Source organism: Pseudoliparis swirei, chromosome 18 (assembly GCF_029220125.1).
Source record: "Pseudoliparis swirei isolate HS2019 ecotype Mariana Trench chromosome 18, NWPU_hadal_v1, whole genome shotgun sequence".
NCBI lineage: Eukaryota > Metazoa > Chordata > Actinopteri > Perciformes > Liparidae > Pseudoliparis > Pseudoliparis swirei.
Window position 1 is genome coordinate 8,806,155 of NC_079405.1, and position 27,772 is coordinate 8,833,926.

General features: G+C 41.8%; 1 protein-coding gene across 1 annotated transcript in view; it reads right to left on the reverse strand.

Moving 5' to 3' along the window:
• Positions 1–691: 691 nt before the first annotated feature.
• LOC130208752 (cadherin-22-like) overlaps positions 692–27,772 on the reverse strand; it is an 85,397-nt gene continuing 58,316 nt past the window's right edge. The window contains exons 9-12 of the mRNA XM_056438054.1: positions 10,772–10,889; positions 7,609–7,758; positions 7,244–7,345; positions 692–2,447 (exon numbers count right to left, since the gene is read on the reverse strand). Of these exons, the coding sequence (XP_056294029.1) occupies positions 1,918–2,447; positions 7,244–7,345; positions 7,609–7,758; positions 10,772–10,889 (900 nt within the window). The 3' untranslated portion in view covers positions 692–1,917. The remainder of the gene's footprint in view (positions 2,448–7,243; positions 7,346–7,608; positions 7,759–10,771; positions 10,890–27,772) is intronic.

A 27,772-nucleotide genomic window follows, 5' to 3' on the forward strand; every position in this document is an offset into this window, starting at 1 on the left:
CCCGTGATGTTTTACACACATTTTTAAGATGGAAATTGAGAATATTTATAATTTGTTGGGAGAAAAGCCAATTTGTTGTCACACTTGCAACACTGTTGTAAAATGAGCAAATTCTTCAAGTCACTCCACTTTGTATTTTTCCATGTTTCTGCCACTTCAGCATCATAATAAGAGCTTCACTTTTGTTTAGCAGTGATGGAGCCAGTAGCTCAGCGATGGAGTCAGTACAGTCAGCGCTCAGCAGACAATGAGTGGATACAGTAGACCTACTAATGATAAAGAAAGCTGACATTTTCTTTGGTACTCCAGCTATGAAAGCCAGTCGATGTGATTCCGACTGTTTGAGTGGCCATTTTCGCGGCAGATCATAAAGATGAGAGCATCCGCGTACGCCTCAGCATCCTCTGGTGACTATGTCAATTACAGTAGTTTGGCAGAAGGCAGCCAGGAGGGAGCCGTGATGAAAGGAGAGTCTTTGTTTGTCATGCGGTCTGTTTGTTTCCATCGCGGCCTGTTCTCGGAATCTACCCCTGGTGTAAATGCAAGCCAACTATACACAATGCAGGAGACATCTTCAGCAAGCAAAGTGACAACATATAATTAGTATCATGGATGATCTATGTAAATTACCGTGGTTTCATTTGCGGAGTAATTTAATTGTATTGCACACAGTGAGATGGAGGGTTTTTTACCCAAAAAATTAAATATTTATTTTTTTTCTTTTTTTTTCTCTTTTCAATACATTTGAAAGTTAAGGTCAACATTGAACAGGTTGTGGATATCTGGTGGATGTGACAAGTCCATTCATCATGTGTTACCCTTAAACCTCTCTCATTTAATTAGGCACCGCCATCCTGCTTTCACGAGTTCTCACCTACCTCCACTAAAATAAATCAAATGTCGAAAAGAAAAATCAAATGTCTCAGGATATAAAATTAATTAAACATTTTGTACACAAACTCACACTAAATCCGGAATGAAAATTGGCTCCCTGTGGGTCAATGCTGGCAACCAGTCAAATCCATTAAACAGTCATTTTGTTAAGTGTTAAATCATTGTTGCGGTTTGTGCCTTATTGCCTTACAATTGGCTGTGGAGAGAATAAGAAAAGAAAATGTTTACACACAATTGTTCTCCGTCTTTAAAAGCTTAAAAAAAATACTTCAGAAATCACTAAAACACAGCAAAAGCATGTCAGTCTCAACTGTTCAGAAATAACTGGCAGCTTTTTTTCTCTCCATCCATTCCCTCTTTTTACTTGCCTCTGCTTTTCATCGATGTCTTAAGTTGGTTATTTTACAAAAGTGGTCATAGAAAATAAATACAAATATTTTCCAGAATCTAATTTGACGGTTTTCTATAGTCATCTGCCACTGCAGTCCTTCTTTCCTTCTTCCGTGTTGCCTCTCGTTCTTTTTCATCATGTCCTCGTCCCCTCACTTTTTCTTTCGCACATCAGCAGAGTTCACTGTTGCAGTTACCATAGTGATCATGGGGTAGATAGATAAATAAATAAATACATTAAAAAAAACAAATAAATACATAAATATTTCCTCATCAAATAAATACATGTTTGTCGGACAGCTCGCGTTGGTAAAGTTTTGACCCTACCGACATGATGTCTCACAGCTCAAAATTAAGGTTGTTATATGTAATTTAATGGAAATCATCCCTTTAGACTAAACGGCAATTTTGGTGACTTGATATCTTTTCCTTTACTCTTTCGTCATATCAGCTCGAGCTTTCATAAAAGAAAAAAAAAATCATGAGTTCAAAGTTTGACACGGGGGTTTTCCTTCAAAGGAGATACAGAGGTGGTGCTCGGTCTTTACGGAGTACACAGTGCTGGCTCTGAGTGCCACAGGGTGAGCATGGGAGGAAGTAGTTTACACGTCTCTCTGCACAGGCGAAGCTGTGCTAGGACCCTTCCTCCTCCGGGTTTCCCGGAGCGTAGTAGCCCGCCAGTTGCCTGAAACGAGGTCCCCAGTCGCTGAGGTAGGAGAAATCCTGCTCGGAGGTGGTGGACAGCGTGTGGATGGAGCTGAGGGAAAGCGCCGGTGAACTGGAGCCCTCGAAGGCGTACGTCTGGAAGGAGTCGTACGGCGGCACCGACAGGTCGGCGTCGGCCTGCTCCACCTTCTTTCGGATGTAGCCTTTGAACAGAGAGAAGTCCGCCGCCGTTGCTTCGGCACCCTTTGCGCCTCCGCCCACCCGGTTCGACTGTATCCACTGCGGCAGGGAGCGGATGTCCGGGCCAGAGTCACAGCTCTTCGCCTCTGGGAAATCATAGAGGTTCCTCAGGGCGCTCATGTCGTACGCCTGAGTGTCCTGCTCCCCTCCGCCCTCGTCGTTGTACTTGATGACGTTGTCCCTCATGTCCTCCTCGTCCTCCGTCATCCTCTGGCCCTTCCGGTGGCGTTTCAGGGTCAGGATCAGCAAGACGAGGACTGATGGAAAAAAAGAGAGACATAACAAGACGGAGTGAGAAAAGGAGAGGGGGAGAGAGAGAGAGAGATGGAGAGTAATTTCACATAATTTGTCAAGTGTGTACAGGTTATTAATAATAATAAAATTACAAAGAAAACCGTGATATTCTTAAGTGTTTGCACCCTCATGTTTTGGCATGAAATGAAGGTGAATATGAATTAGTCTCAAACTGAACAGTAGGACGAGAAGACGGTGATTACAGCAAATATTTAAAAGTATGTGTCTTTAACTCTCTTGCGGCACAGTGTCAATTAGAGTTGTCAGACTGATTTTTAAAAAGCTTACATCTCATTATCTTGCTGACAATAGTGGCATCCCAAACCCATAATCAGCACATTATGTACACAAGTGTAACACAATAAATGTGCTGAAGGTGTTCTCGGTTCATGTTGGTGGCTTTACGTCACACATGCACCATGGGGATCGACTTTTCATGGGAACGTTTCTAACTCCGCCCCTTTGCAATTTAGATTTCACCTCTCAGGGCAAATGCAGAGCATGGGAGGATAATATATTATCAAGTTTTACATTTCAAATGCATAAGTATTGATTTTTCACAATCCTGATTGCCTTGCCCAGAAATATGATACAAAAGGCCTAATGGAGAACAATCTGTGTATCAATACTCATCCAAATGGAGTGAAACTAAGACCTGGCGGTTCAATCACTATTTAAAACAACCTGCAAAGAGAAAAGAAATGTCTCGTAAAAATTCCACTGAGATGGATCACGTCAGCTTTGTTATTTTAATTACTGCCTGTATTTGTGATAAGAGAAGTCTCACTTAGCTCAGACGACCAGCAGCCCTGATAGACACAATGTACATATACAACAGTATTATGTGTGAACTGCAATCTTAAGAGATAAAGAGATGAAATAAGCACTGATGTGCAGTAGCCTACTTTGTAAATAAACTTGAACATAGTCTTGACACGAAAAAAAAAGAAAAAGACTGAAATCAAAATATTTGTGTCACTAAAATTATGCAACTAATATAACATCAATGGAATAATGAAACGGCTATATGCCAGAATGCATGATTTCACAATAGCTGGTAGTAGATTACTTCATCTATTTTCTTCTATGATGGATAACACATTTTCAGATTTTTTTTTCTTTTCAGAATTATTATTTTCTTTTTCCTGCTCTCCCACTTCGCAATATTAAATTAATTAAGTGAATTATAAGTGGTCTTTGACAAAATGCCATACATGCTAAGAAATATAAATAATTGGTGATTGAACTTATTAATAATAATGAAAAAAAGCACTATGAAATGAGATGAACTTGTGTTTCCGTATTTATTGAGCTTTGATGAGCAGCAGGATGTGTTTCCCGTGCTACTGCGTAACAGTTGAAGGGATCCTTTGTCTTCCCTTCAGCAAGGACACTGAGCATCTCCTCTGAAGGGACGCCAGCTAAGGGACCTTCAGATGGATCATTAACCAGTGGGCACCATGCGTCTTGGAGAACAGATCGCCTGTTGCCTAAACAAATGTCGACAAGCCCACAGAGATAAAAAAAAAAAAAAGACTCCCCATTACGATGGCGCCTGTGCTGTCCGGGACGGCGCACATTGTTTGATGCTCTGAACCCACCGGAACACCCATCCATACATCGAGAAAATGAGATCTGCCACACATCGCCTCACACCCTAACTAGATCAATGCCACGACTGTATGTGCTGTGTCCAGGATAATGTGTGTGCACATTAGTATGCGCAGAAAAAAAAAAACACGGAGAAATACCCTCTTTCAAAGCGACCTTGGAAGTCACGACGTGACTATAAAACGTGTTTCCCCATTTTGCTTTCAACGCCTTCCACTACTCTTTTTCTCCATTGCAAAGTGCAACAGCAACAACAACAACAACAACAACGACAAAAAACTCTGCACACATGACTTGTAGCTGCTCCGGGTAATTGTCTTCATTTGGCTCAAATGGCCTGATAAATAATGTGTGGGGTGAAACTGCCGTGTGTATTCCTTACCTAAAAAGCTGTGGCCTCCTCCTAAAGAGCCTGGCTGATCTTGAGTGGGTACTTAATGCAGTGTCTGTGACTGATAATGTACACTCGTTCTCCTCTCACGTTGTTTGCTGGGCTCTATTGGGAGTGCGGTGTCTGTAACCATTGTGTTTATTCTTCTCCTCCCTGAATGGGGTGCATTAATTGCCACTGGGTTGAGAGGAAACAGTCATGGTTTGTGGTAAATTGCGCCGCACACTGTCATGCATACTAATCCAGCCGTAAGACAATTACGCTCAATTCAAACTAATGAGGAGAGTGATAGGAGCTAGAAAACTTGATGTTATGAACTCCCTCATACGTGCAGATCCGCTGCTTTTGCAGTAAATCGTGGTGAAGGAGAGACGGGAGGTGGCGGTTCGCTCTGAATCAGATAACCTCGCTTCTGAAAAAGCCTTGCTCACTGATAACATTGTCACTGCCTATTAAGTACAAAGATGCGTGTGTCAGCTCTTGGAAACCTATTTATTGCACTGGAGACCAGCATGCCTGAGGCAATGTTAATACAACACCATGTTCAGACTTTACCTTTATCGTAGGGAGCGTATGCACCTGTGTGTCGCCGCCTCCTGGACACACAAAGCTCATCCCCATGTGTGCAGATGTTGCGATAAGCGTTCCTGACAAGATGGTTAATACACCATTGGGCTGCGCTGGTTACCCCCCTCACAGGAGTTCATCCCAAGCAGATGGGAGGTAATTGGAATGGATGCATGCAGATGCTGCGACGCAGTGGAATGGATTCGTCGCATCAGGCCCATAAATGAACTGATGGAGGGACTGTTTGTTTGTTAGGTAATTAGGCAGAAATTTGTTTTCATTTTCCACATCATCCAAGAATTGATGTAATAGAGGACGGTCCAGCCTCTGGAGGGAGGGAGTGCAGGCTGGCTAGCTGGTTAGGTGGACGCTGTGTGCGCGGCATCGTGTGTGTGTGTGTGTGTGTGTGTGAGAGAGAAGTCACGGAGGACACAGTATTGTCACGCTGAGAGAACGTATTTAAGTTTAAAGGTGAGGAGTGATTTGTCGGAGGGTGTGGATGTGAGCTTGCCATGCATGATTCTAAACACACTGTGTGTGTGTGTGTGTGTGTATATAGCAAAGCTGCAGGATCAGGAGAGTGTTGGGCATTGTGCAGTCGATACGATTCCTGTCTGTTATTCACACCACATGATAGTTGTGAAAACACTGCTCACCCCTCTAACACCAGACCCTGCAGCCCTGCGATTGCACCGGCCACATGATGACTGTCAGAAGCCAGCCACTCCGACTTTGCCTGTCCTTCAGCGCTTCGATGAGGCCTGTTCAGTCCATGTTGTACCCATCGGTCACTCAGAGTGGCGTGGACTTATAGCACTGATTAGAGTCAGCGACACTAATGGAATCAATGTCGCATCGCTTCATCAATGGAGTCGAAATGTCACAAATCATGAAAATAATTAACTCCCAAAAGAACTTTAGCATCAGAAATCACCAAAGCTGCAATGAGAAGAAATCTTTGCACCAGGTGACTCTATCCTCCTGCACAGTGTCTCCCGGTCCACGGGGTTTTAAGACGAGATAACTGTTTTCTACTACCGCCTTTGAGTGGAGGCCATCTCCCAGAGAACACCATAGCCACAATACACTGAAAACAGAGTTGTTTTTTTTGTACAGCCAGAAGAGGTTGCCTTAGATTTGTACACCACATTTTTTTGTTGTTGAGGCTTTTAAAACCGTAATGAATAAATGATGCTCTGCTTTTGAAGTTCACTCCACTAGAGGGTTTGGTTAATGTAGACAGAGCTTGAACAACTCTCATTAGAAACGCTCTTAAAAGACACAGATAGCGATGTAAGTCACGGCTAAAGCTGCCGGGTGTCGCATCATTCATCATTCACTGCCTGCACAATGCAAAAGGTGTACAGGCGCGAGCGGGGGGGGAAACAAAACACCGTGACAGCGCTGTCGTTGGTTTCTGTCACTGAGGAGTGGGATGCTGAGACATGCAGAAAGAGGGGGAGAACTCAAAGCTAACTCATAAAAATTTCAGATATGACAATACTGAACCTCTTCCGGCTCTGAGAGGGTCGGCTCGAGCATGTGTACGTTGCCGCGTGTGTGTGTACGTGTGTGTGTGTTTAAAAATCAGAGGATGTCTGGAAAGCCTCGTCTATTTACAGCCTGCTGTTCCAGAGCTGAGCAAGTGCCGAGGAAGCTCTTTTGCCTATTTGCTCTTGCTAACGTAACCCCTCCTTCACTTCACTTCCATTCACTCCATCTCCGCCGGCGTTCCGAGGATCAAAGTGCCTCAGTATCGTACGAAAAACCCGGGCATCGTCGCTCTCCTGTTCAAACAAAAGCTTTCTCCTCAGAAAGACGGCAAACAAAATGCCCATGAGGAAACATGCTTATGAAAGGCTGACGAAAGATATACTCGTTTCATGCGTCATCCAGCTTGTTTTTTTCTGCGACTGCACGTGCAGTTTTATTCGGCAAATATAGTTAACATAAAAGAGCTCAATTAATTTAGAGACACATACTTAGTTGCATGATTTTTAGAGCAGCAGACATGTTGTGGCTCCGTCTTGCCTTTTTTATTTTTACGTGTACATACCACTATTGACCACAATGCTCCTGCAGGAGTAGTTATACTAATGAATTGCGCTTATCCATCGGTCTCGCCATCCATCATACACCAATACATGTATCTCCTCGTTCATCAATCAATACATACATCCATCAGCTTACCGATGAGGATGAGCATGCAGACCAGTAGTGCGATGAGGGCCCCCGGGCTGAGAGCGGCACTCATGACGTAGGCCGTGGCGTTGCAGGACTGGATGGCTCCCTCTGTGTTGTAAAAAAAGAAGAACAATGTATTTACTCCACAGATTCAAAATGAGTTATGAGTCACTTCAGCACTTTTTATCAAGAGAAAACTTTCTTTTTCCTTTCCGTCGTGCATTTGTTATATTTCACCCCATTTCACTGCAAAAGTGTGCCCTTGTGTTTATTGTTTTCCACAAACACATGCCGTTTGCTGACCAAAACAACGGTTGCGGAGATGACCTTGATGACGTTAATAATGGAACAGCTCCTTCAGTCGATCTCACCTGTGTCGCAGCCACAGACGTGGATGGTCAGGGTGCCTGTGGAGCTGAGGGAGGGAGGCCCGCTGTCCACCACCAGGATAGGCAGGAAGTACACATTCTGCTCCTGGCGGTTAAAGCCTGACCGCTGGGTCCGGATACCAGCTGTGTTGTCTGAGAGACACGATAAAGCAGAGGATAACACTTCAGAACAACACTTTTTTATCTGCTCACTGGTGTCTGCGTGGACTCGATGAAACTCCATCCAGGGAGTGCTTTAAATGTCTTTATTTCTTCTATTTACTCTGTAATGATGGCAATAGAATAACACAGTGGGGCTGTTGATCTTGCAGACTTCTTTGCCTTGAAAAAATTTCGTGACAAATCATTGTTTTCAATGCTTGACACTTGAAAATGGAATATGTAGGTGTGTGTGTATATATATATATATACATGTGTATATATATATATATATATATATATATACATACATATATAAATATATAGATATATATAAACAAACAATATGGTCATGTGAAAAAAAGAAGACCATCCTGAAAAGTAGCATCCATTTTATACATAGTCTGACTATAGCATGTGCTATAATGCATAGTTTAAGGACTTCGGTAAGGACTGTCAAGTTTAACAGCTTTTGTGCTATTAACATTTATCATGTGTCGTTTCTTTTTTTCTTTAAACAAAAACAGGAGCGAAATGAGCGAGAGAGCCACTGTTTGAAATTAAACTTCAACGGTGTGCGTGTGTGTGCATATATATGAGCCCTCTCCCAGAGACAAAGATGAATGTAACAAAAATATAGGAGACTGTGACAAATAGAGACAGAGAAGCTTTGTGAGTCGACTTGCGGATACCAAGCAATCCATCTGCCAGAGCATATATCACCGTTATCCATGTCGCCCTCGAACTCCTCTGGCACATGTCGAACAATCTTCATATTACTGCTTGTACACGGGAAGGTTATGCTTATGCCCCCGAGTTTGTCCTTTTGACTTTTACACAGCATTTTCCTCCATGTCCGTCTGCTCCAGAAAAAAAGATTCTCTCATAATATACAGTAATAATTATTTTAGACTAAGTCGTCTTCTGTAGTTTTTAATCAAAATCAACTAACTTTAATACTTGAAGAACAACATCCATCTTTATCTGAAAGTGGTGATTACAGAGGGGGACTGACCAGTGAAGTGGCTCTGGAGATACTTAACATACTTAAGTCTTAAGATATCTTAAACCTGAACTTAAACTCCTTCCGCAATATCTTTAAAAAGTTTATTTATATTCCGTACTCAGTTAGACCACTACTTTAACAACATTGTGAGGCTGTATTACTTTAACGTTGCCATTGATGCTTTCAAAAAGTGTAGCACATGTGCACAAGGGTTTATGAAATATTGTCTCTGACAAATCCCGAGAAAAAAATGAAATAAGGGATACAAAAACATTCACAAATGCTTTGAACACAAGTAAAGTTAGTCCACTAAAGAGAGGATACATCGTTTTTTTCTTTTAGCTTCATTTCCTATGAGATTTCCTTTTTAAGCATGACGTGGGACATTTTTCAAGTAACATGAAGGCAGCTTGTCATGTAACCGTAAAGTAAAAAATATGAGGTTTTTATTTTGCTCGACAGACTCCTTCAACCTCCGAAAAGAATTTCGCAATATGTGAGGGGGGGTCTTTTCATCACTCTGTGTCAAAACTTGGAGACAGAACACAATGTGAGGCCATGATGGGCACAAGAGGCAGTGACAGATTGAAAGTGACAGGTTGACAAATGTGTCAATGAAAAAAGACACCAGGGTGGAAAAAGAGTGGTGGGCGGATCAAAAGTCAGTGCAGGGTTGTGTTTGTTTGTCTTCCTCCAAAATATATACCGTCTACAGGAGTGCTTATGTGTGTGTGTGTGTGTGTGTCCATACATATGTATGCAAATGTATGTATTTATGTGTGTATTTGTATGCTGGGCAAATGGTTCTAACAGTGACATTTTTACATCTGAGCAAAAACAACGATTATTAATCATGGAAAATGTATGGAAATAAAAGCAGAACCTAATGTTCTGCATGATGTGTCAGTGTGTGTGTGTGTGTGTTGTATTTGTGTGCAGGAGAGAATGAAAGAGCCAGAGGGAACACTATTGTCATATTTCTTAAAGCCGGTCTACGTGTGTGCGGTATCTGCGTGTACTTCACACGAGTGCCGTGTTATGCGTACATCCATTCACACGCGTGTGCCGGGGCTGCAGCCGGGCCCCGCCGCCTCCACGCGGTGACATTTCCCCTCGCTCGGGCCGCTTCCCTGACATTTTCCTGGTGTCAGATCAATCTTGATTTACCCAGATGTCACATTCACTTAGGTATACATCTCTAAACGAGGGCTCTGCAAGCGCCTTTGCAAAAAACATAGACAGGCATACAAAATAAAAAATCTTCCTGACAAAGCAAAGTCATCACTTGGGGAGCGCAGCAGTTTTTAATGTTTCCTTACATTGTGCAGATACAGCAGGTGTTATTTTTCATACAAAATGCAATTTTTATGATGACGCTTGAGAAAATTATGTTCGCCGTTGACATTCCGTTCAAGATGAATCAAGGATGGATTCTGCGTTAAACAATTACAGTAAAATATAACGCTGATACCAAACTGTGTCAGACATGCAAGGGCTTGAAATACTTTCAAATGGTATAACTCCCACGCGGACGACAGGAACATATGTTGTTTATAAAAAAAAATAAAAGGGTCTGATAATCAGATGAACGCCATGGTCTATATACTTTTACAAGCCTCCTGCAATTTGTCAAAATCTTCTGGTAGTGTACTCAATGAATTGTCTACGTTCTAAAACATCAACCATCTGGATTAGATAACTAGGATGTTGTCAAAATTCTAGCCAATAATTCTTAGTTTTCAGAACTGCAGTATTTTGAACAAACTCAATATTACTTCGGGAAAAAATGGAGGCGATCTGAAACTTATCTATGTGAGCTTCATTGCAATTTTTCAGTCAAGCATAATGTTGCTGCAGCTGTGCGTATTTAAACCGCACTCACAGAACATATCGTGACCGGTCTTACGATCTTGGTACCATTATATCCGAAACATCGAAGACCGCTGATAACGCCCAAAATATGCTACTTTAGCAATAGGCCCGATATAAGATGTCTCTCACCTTTCACGTCCCAGAGGGTGAAGTGTCGATTGCTGGAAGCTTCGGGGGCCAAGGTGAAGTAGAAGCGGTGACCGGTTTGAGGCTCGTCTCTATCCACCACACTGATGGTGTGAATTAGCTAAGAAAAGAAAAGCAACAGACGAAGAGAAGGGGAAGAAGAAAAAAAGACGACAAATAAAATAAACAGGTTCGATTTTCTGCTCAGATTCACTCAATGGGAACAGGAGAAATAAATATGAAAAAGACTTTCCACTTTACATTTCAAATGTCTCTTTCATGAAGGAGGAAGTGAGATGGAGCGAGTGTGCCTTATGCAACAGACGGAGAAGGATTCCTGTGAAAGTGCTTTTCAAAGGAGCGAAGAGATACAAAAAAATATCTTTCTCCAGAAAAGTTGACACGGCGACATCAAAAAAATGTTTTAATGTTAGAAATGCTAAACTATCATAAAAAGCCTTGCTAAAAGGCCTTCTTTGAACGGAGGAAAAAAAGACTTTCATATTCTGTGAGGCGGCCTTATTTGCTCCAAGAAAGGTGGAGGAATAAACGCTAAGGTGCGGAGGAACAGAAAGACAGTGGCAGAGGCTCGGTGACGGTGTCGTCCTCCTATCTAAGCTACAAAATAATAGTGATCTACATTCAAGGATAACAAACTCAACTGTGAACCAATTTTGAGAACTCTGCGTCAACACAATAAGGTGAGATATGATTCAATGCGAGCTGAACAGACATCAAACAGCCCCCGGAGGTCCTTTCACCCTAACACGGGCCTCTTGGTGACAATTCATCCTCCTCTCATGCTATGAATCTGAAGCCAGCATCAAACCACAGGCGTAATAATTATATTTTCATTTAGCATCCGTCAACTCCGTTTCCTTTTCTCTGGCACACTATGTCTGAGTCCACCTATTTGTTATTTTTTTTTTTTTTTCCCCTCACCTGTTCTTTACGGCACACTCTCACTTAAAAAAAAAAAAAAGAGAAGAAAGATCTACTCTTTACTGTCACTGAATGAAATAAATAATAGACATTGAAGACTATGTACAGTGCAGTACAAATACTAAATTGTGTTTTTGAAAGGTAGCTTGGATGTAAACGTTATCTTAAAGGACCCATATTATGCCCATTTTTCCACAAGTTGATATGGTTCCTTGGGGTCTTAATGAAATGTTTGTAAAATATTTTGGTCAAAATACCACAAGAATCATTTCAAACAGCACCCTTTTTACCCTGTCAAAAACACCTCCCCACAGATGTACCTGTTTTGAGTGCCTGTTCCTTTAAATGCTAATGAGCCAGCTCCCCCCTCCCCCTCTCCCCTCCCCCCTCCTCCACGAGATGCGCTCGCCTAGCTGCTGCCTGCCCAGCTACCATTACCTTTGTAGAAATATGGCTACTGCAGATGAAGATAGCATCGTGCAACCATATCGTTTTGAACCAGAGTCAGACCCTGAACAAGAAGAGGCTCCCGAACAAGTTCGAGAAGTTAGGGCTCAATAGGACGTTTTTCTACTTTTTTGTTTTGTTTGTACATTGGCTAAGGTTTCACAGTCTTGTTAGCGGTTTTGAGAGCATAGTGGTGCTAGAGATTCGAGTACGTGAATAGTTTGTGCATGTATGAGTATGTAGCAAATACAGTGTGTTTATGTTAGTTACTGTTTGTGAAAGTGTTTGTGTAAATGCAAGTAACGGGAACGCCATAAAGATATAAATGCTACATGAGTAAAGTTCCATCTGTAAACTAAAGTGTTATCTAACGTTTTTACCTCTATTAATTAGCGTTTAAACCTTGTTTACTTATTAAATCGTTGTATTTGATGACTTATGACTCATTTGATGACTCATGTCTGTAATATGAACACAACTTTCAAATAAACTTTACCTGCAAAGTTGTGGTGGGGGCGGTCCAAGGCCATGTCGCCAGACTCCCTACATGGGCGTGCTTCAAAATGTACGTAGACGTTGGTGGTGATCCCTTTGGACGCACTCAAGCATATCGTTTCTGACATAGAGGAACCACAACAAGCCGCGTGAGTTGTTTTTTTCCAGCGTTTTTGTGTTGGGAGACATGCCAGATACCCAAATTAACGTATAGAAGCACTAAAAAAGTGGAATTTTCATAATATGTCCCCTTTAAATGAAGGTTTATGGTCAGACAGGACAGCGGCATTATGAGTCAAGCTCTTAGATGTTCCGGAAGAAAGGTATTATTAGGGCTCTAATAATAAACTTGAATTCCCCATATTTCTGTGAAACTATATGAATATGAAAACTGGAGCTCCAGTGAAGAAGTAATTTTCCCATAAACATGTTGACCAATTGTATAAGCTATAATCAGTCATCAGTTTGAATGACGCTTGCATGCCTTGAGCCAGCAATAGATATTTTATTACGTGTGTGAGAAACATATTTGTAAATTTTTCTTGAGATTTTTAAACAATTTATCTATTCTTCTGATAATACATTTGGAAAATTGTTCTTGATTTTTTTGATTGCACACCGAAATCAATATAAAGTAATAATACATATAATTGTGATAGTAGTTATTGTTGGTGTAAAATATTGATGCCATGTTACAAAATATTCTAGTGCTTTTAGTAGACGCTCCTTATTTGTGAAATAGGTCAGCCATTGCAATTTCAGAGAACCTGAAAAAGTGGTGTAATCTTAAGGAACTAGCAAGAGTGCACAACAATAATAAAAAAAAGTACAACCAAGAAACTTAAGCACAGTGTTGCCAACTCTTTCCCAATGAAATCAGTTTGCAGCACACGTACCTGCAACACTGTCCCTCCAGGCTACCTTAAAGCCAAAATGACCAAATATGAACGTAAACAACTAATATGGCTATTATTATTAGTATTGACAGCTGTTAGCAGTTTGTGCAGCCCATCCAATCCTTCCATTCAGCCCGATGGGCTTATTACAGTCCTGCAACCTGATTTTATTTTTGTATTTTGGTCCAAGCATTTGATTTGTTGATGCTGGGATATCATGAGAATTTCAACCCAAAAAACACAAATAATTTAAAAAATAAATAAAATGTAATTAGATTTTAATGTTTGAAAGCATCCCTAAATTAAACTCATCAATAAACATAAATTATCATTATTTGTTTAAGACATAACAAGCTTCATATAGGGGCTGGTGAGTTAGTTTGTGAGCCTTTGAAGAGAAGTATGCGAGTTCTCTTTCTATTTCGAGTCTTTGTACCAGTGAGTCTGCCGATGGCACTGTCTGTCTCCAAATGCCAAACTATACCTTCTTTTAAAGACATTTTAAAAAGTATTTAACAGCAGTAGCACACAGCATAAAACGAGTTTTTACTTCAGGATGAAGTTTAAAGACAAACAGCTGTCTTCATGTTGTGAATCGACTGCCTTTGCATCATCTATCACAGCAAAGGACCCGAAGCACAGCAGGCAAATGTAATTCGGACAATAACACAATAAAGAGTTTCCTTTATATCTTGGTTACATGATAAACTGAGTAATGCCACTGATTTTATAGATGGTCAGTTTCTTTATTTTCTGTCAAACACATTTTGATAATCCTGATATTTGTGTGTCCCACTCCTGTCAGTCTTTACACATATCTATACTATAGATTATGGATGTGGTATAAATAATGCTATAGATTCTCTAGTCAGTTCCCATTATTGTTATTCTCGACGATTCATAATCAATTTAAACAACACAATCTTTCAATTAGTTGCACGAGGAGGAATCAGAGCACATCAAATTGGGTTGATGGTCAAAGGTCACCGTGACCCCACATCTATCCCATTCTTATGAATATCGAAGGAACAACATCATGGAATTCCTTCAATGTTTGCACAAACGTCCACTTTGTGCAGATGAACTGATTTGGTTGGTGAAAGGTCACTGTGACCTCACAAAACATGTTTATGACAAATTTACACACATAACTAATTGGATAACATAATGAAGTGATGCCATTTTTCACAGATATGGATGTAAACTGCAACATAAGCGGTTGGTGGTGGAATACAATGACGAGTGGGTAATTATAGTTTCATCTTCCTACAACCTTGTAAAACGCTGCTGAATATATTTTGACTTTGAAGTCAAAGAAATACAAGTAATTATTTTGTGTAAACAGATTATCCCCCCACCTCACCTCACGCCTCTGTTTCTCTTGAGCATGCACGCTTGCAAACTGCGATCCGCAGAGATGCATTTCTCAGAATGATTGAAGGGTCTCCAATGGCTCTAATTCCTTTGTCACGTCTCAAAAACCTCACGGTATCAGATAAGGTCGACACATGCCAAACACGGCCTCCTCCATCTCTCTGCCTGCTCTACTTCTTCATCTTTGTGATTTCCGTTTCTTCTCGATTTCTTGTCTTTGGCGTCTATCTTCTCCAAAGTATCTCGCTCTCACGCGTGTCCTTTCCGGGAAAACGTGTCTCTCGTTCATCACCCACCTGGGAATCTATTATTCAAAGAAAAATACTGTCGCACACTTCTGGTCCACAAATCCATCTGCTGTATTGTGTCACTTCGGAGCATATGTAGCCTGCCTGTAAAAGACAGCCTCGTTCATTTATTGCATTGCACACAACTCTTTTTTTTTCTTCCCGTCGCGCCTGAGCCGTGGTTACGCTTTACTGTGACTAAGCTACTGCCGAGCACACTTCCGGGTCGCAATTGTACCTTCACAATAAACAGCTCCTCGGCAATGACGTTGCATCACAGACACAGAACAGGCTTAGTCATACCCGCAGCTCAGGGAGGTTGTTTGGGATAATATGGCTTACTTTGTAATTACAAAACGCTTCAGCGTGATTTCAGGGTAAATCACACGCTTTCTTCTATCGCGCGCCGCAGAATCTGCATTCGAGAAACACAAACACTTGGAAGGGAACCATATATCTCTGCCTATATTCCCAAAAATGTGTTCATAAGAGAGAACATATCGTCGAATGCCATCTCAAAATGCATTTCTCTTTCACATACAGTATCAGACCTTCTGTCCATACTGTGTTGATTGTATCTGCAACACATTGACTGCTCATGTTTAGCACTAGATAACCAACTATATCAATGCTTGGCAACAACAATATGATTACAGGACAGTTTAAATTCAAAATTAAGCAAATAAAACAATACAGCAATAGACACCACAATGTCTTCCCCACCATGATACGGGTCAGTTAAACATTACACTACATCAGGCTATGACTGGAAAACAAGCACACGCTGTTAATGCAGAGTAGTTGAATCTAAAAATTTAATTTCTAGGACACAGGGTTGAAAAAGCTGCCGCACTGCCACATGAACCGTGAATAACTGCACCATGCATTTCTTTAAAGTTAAGTTTCATTATATCAAAACCCACCAGTCATCTTGTCAATGCACTGTGATCTATGAAGAATGCAACAGAGTGTGTTGTATGCCAAAGAAGGCCTGGTCTTATCTTCTCATCACTGCAGCCTTTCAGGTTTTTTTTTTGTCTAAAGGTAGAAGAATAAAGAGCAAAAAAGAAGACACTTAAAGCAAAAGCTTTATCAGCGGACGGATGAAACTCCTCATTTCTCTGACAGCGGAGATGTCGTAAGTGAGCCGTGATCTGCGTCCTGTGACTGTGCCATTAGTCGGAGGTCTCTCAGGCTGCATCTCGGGGTGAGTGCAAAGTGCTGAGGGAGCGAAAGGGAAGGAAAGAGAAGCAGATCGAGCGTGTGGGAGTTTATCGAGCAGCTAGCGAAGCCCCCTCAAGCACAATCACCTAATTAGATTTCTATCCAGTGGCCCCCTTTCCCGACCCCTTTAAATCTCTCGCATCCCTGGAAAGCTAGAAGGTAGACTTTCCCAAAAGTACATCCCATATCATATGCACTAGAGGAGTGTGAAAGGTCAAGGGGTGAAAGGAAGACGGCTTACCCATTCACAGCAGAAATCAACCATTTCACGATGGTAGCGGCGGGGAGGTAATGAATAAATAAATAAATAACACTCACAGGACTGATTACGTGCTGAGAGCTGTTCATCTCTGAAGCCTGGAAAGCATTATAAGCGTCAGAGGTGTGTTTTAAAACACATCCATTATTTTCAGTGCTAAAATGCATCCCCATTCTGTCCATTGGAGCATTACATGTCTCAAAGCATCGGTCTGAACTTGATTCAATTTCAGGATCAAAGAATGTTTTTTGTCATCCTTTTTTTGGACCAGCATTTTTAATTTATTTTTTTAGCACTAACACAGTATATTATAAAAGAAAAATTAGGCATGCCCAATTTACAATATTGCAATGCTTAATGTGATGGAGTTTTAAATCGCAAGCTAAAACCAAGTAATCACATGCTCATGCTTTGGGATTTACATCCTTAGCATAAACAGTAGATAGCCAGACAGGGTAAATATAAAATATATAAAATATCTTAACATGTACTACTGTGTTGTGTTGGTGCAGCTAGCCAGTTTAAAGCAGTACATCTTAAACTGGACTCATCTGAAAAAATACAGCATTGATTTTTTGCTTAAACTATAACTTACCCCTGGAGTTATATGGACAATAAAAAAAGAAATACACGCTGACTGGTTCAAACAATACATGTTTACGTTGAATCACACATAAATATGGCAGAGGTATGCATCGCATGTACTGTACCTGACATGAACGGGAAGAATCTGAAAAAAGCATTGCAGGAAACAGTGAATATTCCAGTCGGCTGGTTTGTCTGATTCAACGGTAACATTTTAGAGATAAAAGGAAGATTGGTGAACAGATGACTCATTTAGTCTCCTCCTCATGAAATATCGTCTGGTAAAACTGGGTCTGTCTGGCTTATTTTTCATCTTTTTTTGCTTCTTCCTCAGTTGTGTTGTGTGTATTTGTGGATGTGTTTGTTTTAAGGTGAGTAGTTGTTTTTCAGACATGCTTAACATTTAGCTCTTTCAAACCGACTCTCCCCGGTCGGAGGTCGGAGGTTAGCGGTGACGTGGCCAAACTGAGGTGATCTGTCGCAGTGACCCAGTCAGCCAGCTGTGAGGCGGCGCAGCAGAGCTGACAGGCCTCCGTTAACCCCCCCCCCCCCCCCCCTGGACATACTTAGTATTTGGCTTTCCACCCAGCCTTTTTTTTCTGCACACAAGGCACTATATCATATCTGTCCCTCCGCATTCAGTCAGTTAAATACCACAAGTTAGACGAGGAATGGGCCGAGACGCAAAGATTGTGTTCACGATGAATCTGAAATTAAGCTTGGAGCCTTTATGCCAACATGTCGGTAATCAACTGGAATTCATGATGGACGAAGTTTAAAGACAAATCTACAGCAGATGCTCTATAAAAACTTGGTATAATCACTTTTCAAGCCGATAACCTTTACAAGTTACAAAGTCAGCCCTTCTTGTGAGTGAAGGCTGAAAAATTCCAGTTCACAAATTCATACATCGACCTAAACTGGGTCACATCTTGAAAACGAATTTATCAAAACGGTCTCATTTATTTTTCTGCCTACAAATCAAATTTCCCAGTTGCAGTCTTCAGTGCGGGTGCAGCAGATTGGGGAAATGAAATCAAAAGGGTATTTTAGAGTCGTGTTAAAAATATGTCGGCTAAAGACACAGGGCATGTGTCGGCCTCCGTCGTGCACACATCTGTGCAGATGCAAGATTTATATCAGTTTTAATAATTGCTTTTCTTTTTTTCAATATTGAAATTATGCCTCCCTTCGATATTTACACATGTCTTTCAGACAATTGATACCCCATGTGAAGATGCTCAGATGATGCCCATCTTATCTTTACATATTTATAGAAGGAAGAAAATGCAAAACATAGGAAAAATAACAAAAAAGAATACAGAACGAAACAGAAACAACAACAACAACAAAAACAAAAATTAATTTATAAAAATTAAAAAAGGAAAACAACTTATAAACTAGGGTTTTATATTAGTTTTAATTTAAATTAAATGTAGGTCTTTAGGTCAAAGAGATTCCTATCTGAGACTATTTTAGAATGTGATTTACATGTATTTAACCTAGGAACATCAAACTCAGTATAGAGTTGGGTGGTGTAGACCGTCCAGAGAGAAGAGAAGAGCAAGAGCAGTGGCTTCTTGTGGTTTTTCCTCCTTGAGAAAGGGTCTCCACCAAAACCACTCCCATCTTAACAACCATCTTGCCTATTTCATTTTACACAATTAATACTCGTAACACTTAATAGAGTCATACTGGTTGTGAGACCAGTTCCTGAAAGAAGTGTATTCATTCAGATTGTCCCACTGACATTTTTTTCAGCGCGTGTCTAATCTCTTGACCACAAGTCATGACCCCGGCTCGACCGGTGTCCCCAAGCAGAAGCTGCTTCGCCTATGTCACCTATTTTTTTGTATCTACTTCTCTGCCAACCCCTCCCCATCGCTCCACATGCATTCTCCCTCCAAACACAAAGAAAATAGGTTGTGTTGCCAACTCTCGGGTCGGGATCAAATCCAAGCACAGTTAAAAGGCTTAGGTTAATCTGATTCTCTCTGTGGTTCCAGCGAAGGCTAGACCTGAGCCCGTTGAGCTGACAGTCCATGAACGACACCGCGTGATAACACACAGCGCACAACAGGGGACAAAGCAACGCTCCTCATTAGCCGAGTAAACCGGGGGTTGATCTCATGTATTAAGAGTGTGACAGTGAAGGCTGTGTGTAAACAGCATTTGTGTGGGTGTGTGCAGACATGTCTTTATTTCCCTGTCGCGTGCGTCTGTGAAGGGACGGCCGTGTATAATTGTCTTCATGTTATGATTTGTGGTGAACAGAAAGAGCGAAGACGATTCAGCCGCGGTGGACGGACAAGACGAGGGGGAAGAGATGGACGCGTTCATTTTCACTGTTGTGGGGTAGAAGGTGAGTCCCCACATGGTCACTGTGAGAACAGCATTGGGTCACCGCGACACAATACACATGTACACACATGTACACAATAAACACAGTAACATAAACAAATGACTTGCTGAGCTGTGTTGTCATTGAACGTGTCACATCGGTAAAAAAAAAAACCCACCAGCAACAGAAAACACATCGTGTACATCACGGTGCGCCTTGTTCCGCTGACAGCTTGAATGATGGATTTATGTCCAAAATAAATGAGTATTTACTTATAATTAGCCACATTAAAGTCCTGCTATCAATCAAGTGATCATCATTATGACTCATGAGCAGGTTTTAGCTGATTTGCAATGTCAACATGGAAAATAACCTTGAGCCAAGCAATACAGTTGATTCAAATGAAAGATAAAAGGAGTTGCCGACGGAGCAGGCTTTCAAAAAAAGGTGGAACAGGCTAGACACTGAACAAACAGCAATAACCCTGTTGAACAGACAAGCTGAGCAAAGGGCTCCGGGTCCATGGACACATGCGTTAGGCAAAGGATGGCGGCTCGCTGTTGTTTGTCTATTCCAGGTAAAAGAAAGACGGACTCAATTATACTTATTTCCAAGAGCTGGGGAGCTGAGACTAAATTGAAGGTTGTTTTACACACACGTGTGTTGGCTGATGCTTATACCGCTGGGCCTCACCTTTGGCTGCTTGTTTTCCTGAATGCATAAGTGCATCCTGGGAAGAAGGCCCTCTGTTAGCTATAATGTGCGAGTAATATATGACGTGTCACTACTGCTGTATATATCAACAGAGCTGCGATGAGGAGACAATGAGATACGACTTAATGTGACATCCTTGGTTGTAATTAGTTGGATTCCAAGCTGACGCCTAGTAAACATGGCTTTGCACAAACACGACGCACAGATGCAAACAATTATGAGCAATGTCAGCATTTGTGAAATGCTAATTGAAACTTCTTTTAATGTGCTAGCGCGTCGGCTTTAACTGCTGCGTTACCTTTATTTTCATTTGATATGCACAATTAATTATTTTACACTTGGCCTGTGTGTAATACCCAGGTCAACTGAACAGACCACTTTATTTGAACTGCTAAAATATCTTATAAACTAGAATCAAATAAGTGTTAATTGTGCTAAGAGTGACTCTACTGTATGCTAATGACAAGAGAATGTATAATAGAAATATAATTGGACTAAGTTAGCCCAGTATTGGTAACATGCTTCCTCAAACTGAACGAAATACATGCAAACATGCAACAGTGAAGTCAAAGGTAAGTACTGTATGTGCTTGTAGGTGTGTGTGTGTGTGTGTGTGTGTGTGGCTGATATTTGCACTTCAGAAAGTGGCACAGAGCTCTTCTAACCTGCAGAGGCAGGATGAGGAGAGCCCATTATGGATCAATTGATCAAATGCAGAGATTCATAAAGGCTGTGTGACAAGATCTTTTTTCTCCATATCCGTGTCCAAGTGCTGGTTTCAATATCGGACATGGCCAATATGCTCTGATTGGACAGTTGCCAAACTACTTGATTACCTCTCAAGAGACCAAAGAGTTTTTGGTGAGGGCAGAGAGCCAGCATCTATTATTTTTCTTAGAGTCCTGTGAATCATAATGTCCCTTATTGAAGGGGAGAAATTTACTAGCATTAAACTGACTTGTGTTTACAAGCAATTTTTGGGTTCAACGCTGTTTATCCTCATAACATTAACGGTTATTGGTCTCACTTCAATGGAAAGGTGTATATATATATATTAGGGCTGTGAAACGATTAACATTTTTAATCGGATTAATCACAGGTTTTTGTGGATTAATCATGATTAATCACATATTACCGATATTCTCGGTATATTTTGTGAGAACATAGAGATTTATGACAAAAGACGGATATATACATTTATACATTCTTCTATACAATGGTGCTGCAACTCAGCAGTTATTTAGCAGTTTTCTTCCATATGGAACATTAATACATCTTCATCCTAAACAGAATGTTTAACCCTCCTGTTACCTTTCGGGTCAATTTGACCCCATTCAATGTTTAATGTCGGTGTTCTTTGGGGTCAATTTGACCCCAGGCTGTATTTCACTGTGTCAAACATATCAGAAATATCAACTTTTTTATTTATTTAAAGGGCTATTTAGGTAGTCAACAAACAAACATAAAGTACCTCACACTTAAACTTGGGAAGCAATATTAATTCTAAGAATTTTCTGGAGGTTTTAATTGCTGGGGCCAAATTGACCCCGAGGGTAAAATATGTTCGTAAATGTAAAGGTAACAGGAGGGTTAAACAGAGCATTTTTCTCTTGTTTGTCAACCATTAACTCCACCATGATACAATCTAAAGGTGGACAGATTGACAAGTGACTTTTTTTGCTCGGTCCCGATGCGCGCGCACGGAGCTCTGTGGCGCGCCAGACGGAGATCGATAAGTGTTAACGCAACGCGTAGAGACAGAAATGACATGCTGCTGTGGAGATACGATCAACAACAGACGTTTAGTTTAATAAAAGAACAAAGACGTGCGATAGAGAACATGTCAGGGGGCGGGCCAATCTCTTTAATGTCATGCGATCTACCAACACTACGCCGCGATCGACTGGCAGGTCGCGATCGACGTGTTGAGACCCTGATCTACAGGAAGTAAAAGTCGTAACAAGGTTTCCGTAGGTGAACCTGCGGAAGGATCATTACCGATGAACAGACCGTCTGCATGAGAGCGGACAGAGTTCAGATTGAAGTGGTGTATTGGAAGCTCATTTTGCAAGTGACTTTTTTTCGTCCCGACGACCAACAACAGACGGATTGGAAGCTCATTCTGCGCATGCGTTAAATGCGTAAAAAAAAAAAACTAGTTAAACCTGTAATTGGATTAACTGAGTTAACGCGTTATTTTTCACAGCACTAATATATATATATATATATATATATATTTATGCTGGGTATATACAGTATGTATTTATATATTTATATATATATATATATATATGTCAATTTTCTCATTCACTGCTCTCTCTGAGGCTCAAAAAGGCTCTATCCTTGCCATTAATCAAAAAAGAATTACGACACACACCGAGGCTCTGCACGAGCGCAGACAGACAATCTAGAGACCCAAAACATTTTCTTCACACCACTCACTCCAGTCTTCAAAGGTAAAAGTGCAGTGGCTGCCAACAACTAAAGGACAACTGTATTTATTTTAATATTATTCTGAAAATAACAGAGGAGAAAATTGTTTCCCCCGTGCCCCCGGTGGTTACCCCTGAGGGTGAAAGAGAGCATTAGGAAGCCTTTGACCCGAGGCAACACATTTTCATTCAATCTCAGCAGGCGACTCCGACAGAATCCCCCAAATAACATACAAAAAGAGACTCCACAGAGAATAAACAACAACAAAAAGAGTTTAAAAAATGGTGCCGAAGAAAATGAATGAAAATGTACAGATAGTGTCGGATGTCATAAGACGGCCACTTGTCGGACGGCAGTGAAGCCGAATTTCAATTTCCCCTGTATGTCTTTGGAGTCCCCCGTCTTTTTAGTTTGTAAATACATTGTGAAATCTGTCTCTGCATTTCTCTCTAATGAGAACACTAAACACCTTTTAATTCACAATGCCGAGAGCTAGCAATGATCTTCTTGCTGGAAGACTAATCATCTCAGTGCGATTAGGAGCTGAAGGTTAATGCGGGCTCCAGCGGATGGGCGAGGGAGCGAGGTGGGAGTGAGCGAGATCAGACCAGACAATGTTCTAGAACGGCGCGAGCGGCGCTGCGGATGCACAGGGGGGCTGTAAGTGGTTAACAGTGTGTGGATCAAGGGGAGGGGAGGCCTCAGTCTCATTACACATGTAAATGCAGCTTCCAGCATGGAGGCCCCACTTTAAAGCCTTGCTCTCTTTTTTTAATTATTCCTTTGCTCTGCACATGATAATTGGGTTTAACTTAGCCCAAGGCCTGTTGACTGCGTAAGGAGAATAAAACACCCTAATGAATCTGTCTGTTTTTAATGGTGATACAGGATCGGAAATAACCATAAGATTAGCTTTTTGTCTTGGCTCACGATATTGATTGTTGCTGGGTAATGATGCAACATAAAATGTGTCACCTGTTTACTATTTTGGCATTTATGTGCATTATGTGGCTAATTGCTGTGTCACCTTTTTGTGTGACATTGTTTTAACAAAAATTAGGGTGATAACTACCATAAGCATAACTATAGCGTTGTAATGGAACATGTTTAAGATTGATTCATTATTTAAGAATTGGAATTTTCATCAGAGTTTTAAACCTTTCAACTGCCTCATTCCAAACATATAATCCTCCTGGAAGTGCTTTTTTTCAATTCGGACCTGACATTTCGAAATATTTTCTGTGTGCCATCTTCATTTACCTTTGCCCAGTAACATATAGACTGATATGTACACATCTGAATAAAAGAAAAAAAATATTTAAAAAAGATTAAAATTGCCCTAGTGGTTGCAGAGATACGGCCTTTTTAGTTTGGGTGTGCAATTTTTGGAGCAGAGGCCTAAAAAAAGCTTGGCGCTTAAAAGGTTAAATGGCATGCAGAAAGATTTTTGGCAAGTCATCGAAACTTCTGTGTCAACTATATTTAGTTTAAACAACAACAGTGCTGATATAAATACAACTATTATTATTTGTGAAATATGAATTGTAAATGGGCTTTTTCATTTATACAGCGCCTTTCCTACCTTCCAACCACTCAAAGCTACTGACTTTTAATCTCCATCAGAATGGAATGAAAAAATAAAAAATGAATGTTGGATAACCATTTGTGTCCGACCCTCTATCTGACAGTCTTTGGCAAATTGGGCCTTTGCCCGAAAGCTGAGTTATGATGGCTGGGGACTTTATGATGGCTGGGGACTTTAACAAGGCAAACCTAAAAAAAGTCATGCCGAACTTTCACCAGCACATTACGTGTGCTACCAGAGGGGAAAGAACGTTGGACCACTGCTATACGCCATTCAAGAGAGGCTACAAGGCTGTCTCTCTCCCTCCGTTAGGGAAATCAGACCATGCCGCCATTTTTCTGCTTCCGGAGTATAAACAAAGGATCGCGGGAAGCGGTAGTGACGAGGAACGTAATGCGGTGGTCTGACCAATCAGAGGCTGAGCTACAGGACGCTCTGAGTATTGTCGACTGGGACATGATCCAATCCAGTTCCAGTGACGTCAGCGAGTTCGGGGTAGTAGCAATGAGCCTCATAGCAATGCTAACGGACACCATCGTCCCCACGGTAAAAGTTAGGGACTTTCCTAACCAAAAGCCGTGGGTTGATAGATCCATCCGTGAAGCTGTGAACGCCCGTACTGCTGCCTATAACTCCGGTCTTGTATCCGGCAACATGGACAGTACAAGGCAGCGGTCTATGGACTGAGGAGGGCGGTGAAGGACGCCAAGAGGAAGTACCGAGACAGAGTGGAATCACAGATGGAGCAGCGCGACACCAGGCGCCTATGGCAGGGGCTACGGACTATCACAAACTACCAGAGCAGACCCCAGCAATGGTGAGTGCCGACGCATCCCTAGCGGACGACCTGAACTCATTTTATGCACGGTTTGAGGCTAGCAACAACAGCGCTAGCTCGCCGCTAACAACAACACCGTTAAGCGTAGCGGTGAGTTCTACCGCTGGGGATGAACACACACTCTCTGTGACCGAGCACAGTGTGAGGAGGGCTCTGTTGAGGGTGAACACCAGGAAAGCTGCAGGTCCAGATGGCATATCTGGGCGAGTACTGAAGACCTGTGCTAACCAGCTAGCTCCAGTGTTCACCACAATATTCAACCTCCCTGGCTGAGTCCGTGGACCCCGCCAGCTTCAAGAGATCCACTATTGTCCCTGTGCCCAAGAATGCTTCTCCAGCATGTATGAATGACTACCGACCGTGGCCCTCACCTCGGTGGTCATGAAATGCTTTGAGAGGCTGATAAAGGACTACATCTGCGCCTTCCTCCCTTCCTCCATGGACCCGCTGCAGTTTGCTTATCGCCCAAACAGATCCACGGATGATGCTGTCTCCCAGGTACTGCACACCACACTCTCTCATCTGGACAGCCAGAGGGGGGGCTACGTGAGACTGCTGTTCATTGATTATAGTTCAGCTTTCAACACCATAGTCCCCTCCAGACTGGCCGGCAAGCTGACTGAGCTGGGACTGAACACCCCTGTGTGCTTGGATCCTGGACTTCCTGACCGCCAGGCCACAGGTGGTCAGGGTGGGCAGACACACCTCCAAATCCCTCACCCTGAACACAGGATCCCCCCAGGGTTGCGTCCTCAGCCCCCTACTGTACTCCTGTACACACATGACTGTGTGGCCAGGTTCAGCTCCAACACCATCATCAAGTTTGCGGATGACACAGTGGTGGTGGGCCTGATCTCCGACAACGACGAGAAGGCCTACCTGGAGGAAGTTGCTGATCTGTCACTCTGGTGCCAGGACAACAGCCTCATCATGAATGTCACCAAAACTAAGGAGCTGATTGTGGACTTTAGGAGGGCACAACAACAGAGGACGTACTCACCACTGGGGATTAACGGGACTACTGTGGAGAGGGTGAGCGGGTATAAATACCTGGGAGTCCACATCACCGAGGATCTGACATGGTCAACAAACACAGACACTCTGGTGAGAAAGGCAAGGCAGCGCCTCTACCACCTCAGGCAGCTGAGGAAATTTAAAGTTTCCCAGAGGATCCTTCAGTCCTTCTACTCTGGAGCTGTAGAGAGCGTCCTGACAGGAAGCATCACAGCCTGGTTTGGCAACTGCTCCGCTCAGGACAGGAAGGCTCTGCAGAGAGTAGTGCGTTCGGCTGAGCGCACTATTGGAACTACACTCCCGACCCTGCAGGACTTGTACACCAGGAGGTGCAGAACCAGAGCCGGCAGGATCATGAAGGATCCTCACCACCCCAACAACAGACTGTTTCAGCTGCTGCGGTCAGGCAGGCGCCTCCGTAGTCACGCTGCAAGAACAGAGAGACTGAGACGGAGTTTCTTTCCTCAGGCCATCAGGATTGTGAACTCCGACCTCACCAGAACCCCCACATAGACCCACACAACTGCCCCTCTTAGGCACACACACACACACACACACACACACACACACACTTACTGTAAACATTGTGTTGTTTTTTATTGTAAATAGTGTGTACTTGTTGCCCTTGCACATTCCTGCTGAGCATTGCCACTTTCATTTCACTGCACACCCTGTGTGTGTATGTGACAAATAAAACATCTTGAATCTTGAATCTTGAATCTTGAAATTGCCATCGGTATTAAGTGTCATACAGTGTGCAATTGAAAACGATACAAACCAGACATGAAAATAATAAGGCCGTTGGAGATGGACAAGAAAATGGCTGGTGGGTGCGATGAGGGAAAAAAAAAAAAAAAAAAAAAAAATGATATACTTTAAACTCAAGGTTTATTTCTTGGGCATTATCCAGCAAATTAATTTGTCTGATAATTGGTCATGTTTCAGAGGAAGTATGTACGTTTTGTAGGTCATGCCTGAACAACTCACATTTTCCACTGATGCCTTTGGTTGAAACCTTGAATTTAGAATATTCAATAACAAATATGTTCCCAAGGGCAAAATAAATATCCACTCTCAAAATTCAACTTGTGATATGGTCTTTATGCATTTGCTGTATTAATGCTCTGGCACAGATATTAAACATCTGTATTTGCGACTGTTAATGTGTGTTGGCTCAGACTTATTTACCTTTTTTTCCGCACGCAAGATTGGATTCCATTATTTTATTCCTCAGTCGTCTTACATATGTCTTATTTATTACATAAGTCTTCTCATGCTATGTATTATTATAGATAAGACTCTTGCATAGACTGGCTGTATCGCCATGGTCCATTTAAGTCTGGGGAAACTTGTAAATGTCATTATCTAAATTAAAATAAAGGAAGGTGGAAGGAAGGTAGTACACATTAAATATGCCGGTGACCATGCTGCCATCTACGACTCACCAATTTAGTCTAAATTAAATAAGCTCACAGAACAAAACGCTTTCAGTATCAGACACCTTCACTGACGGAGATCCAAATATAGTATTAATATGTTCAGTGAAGATAGAGGTCACAATCAATAATGA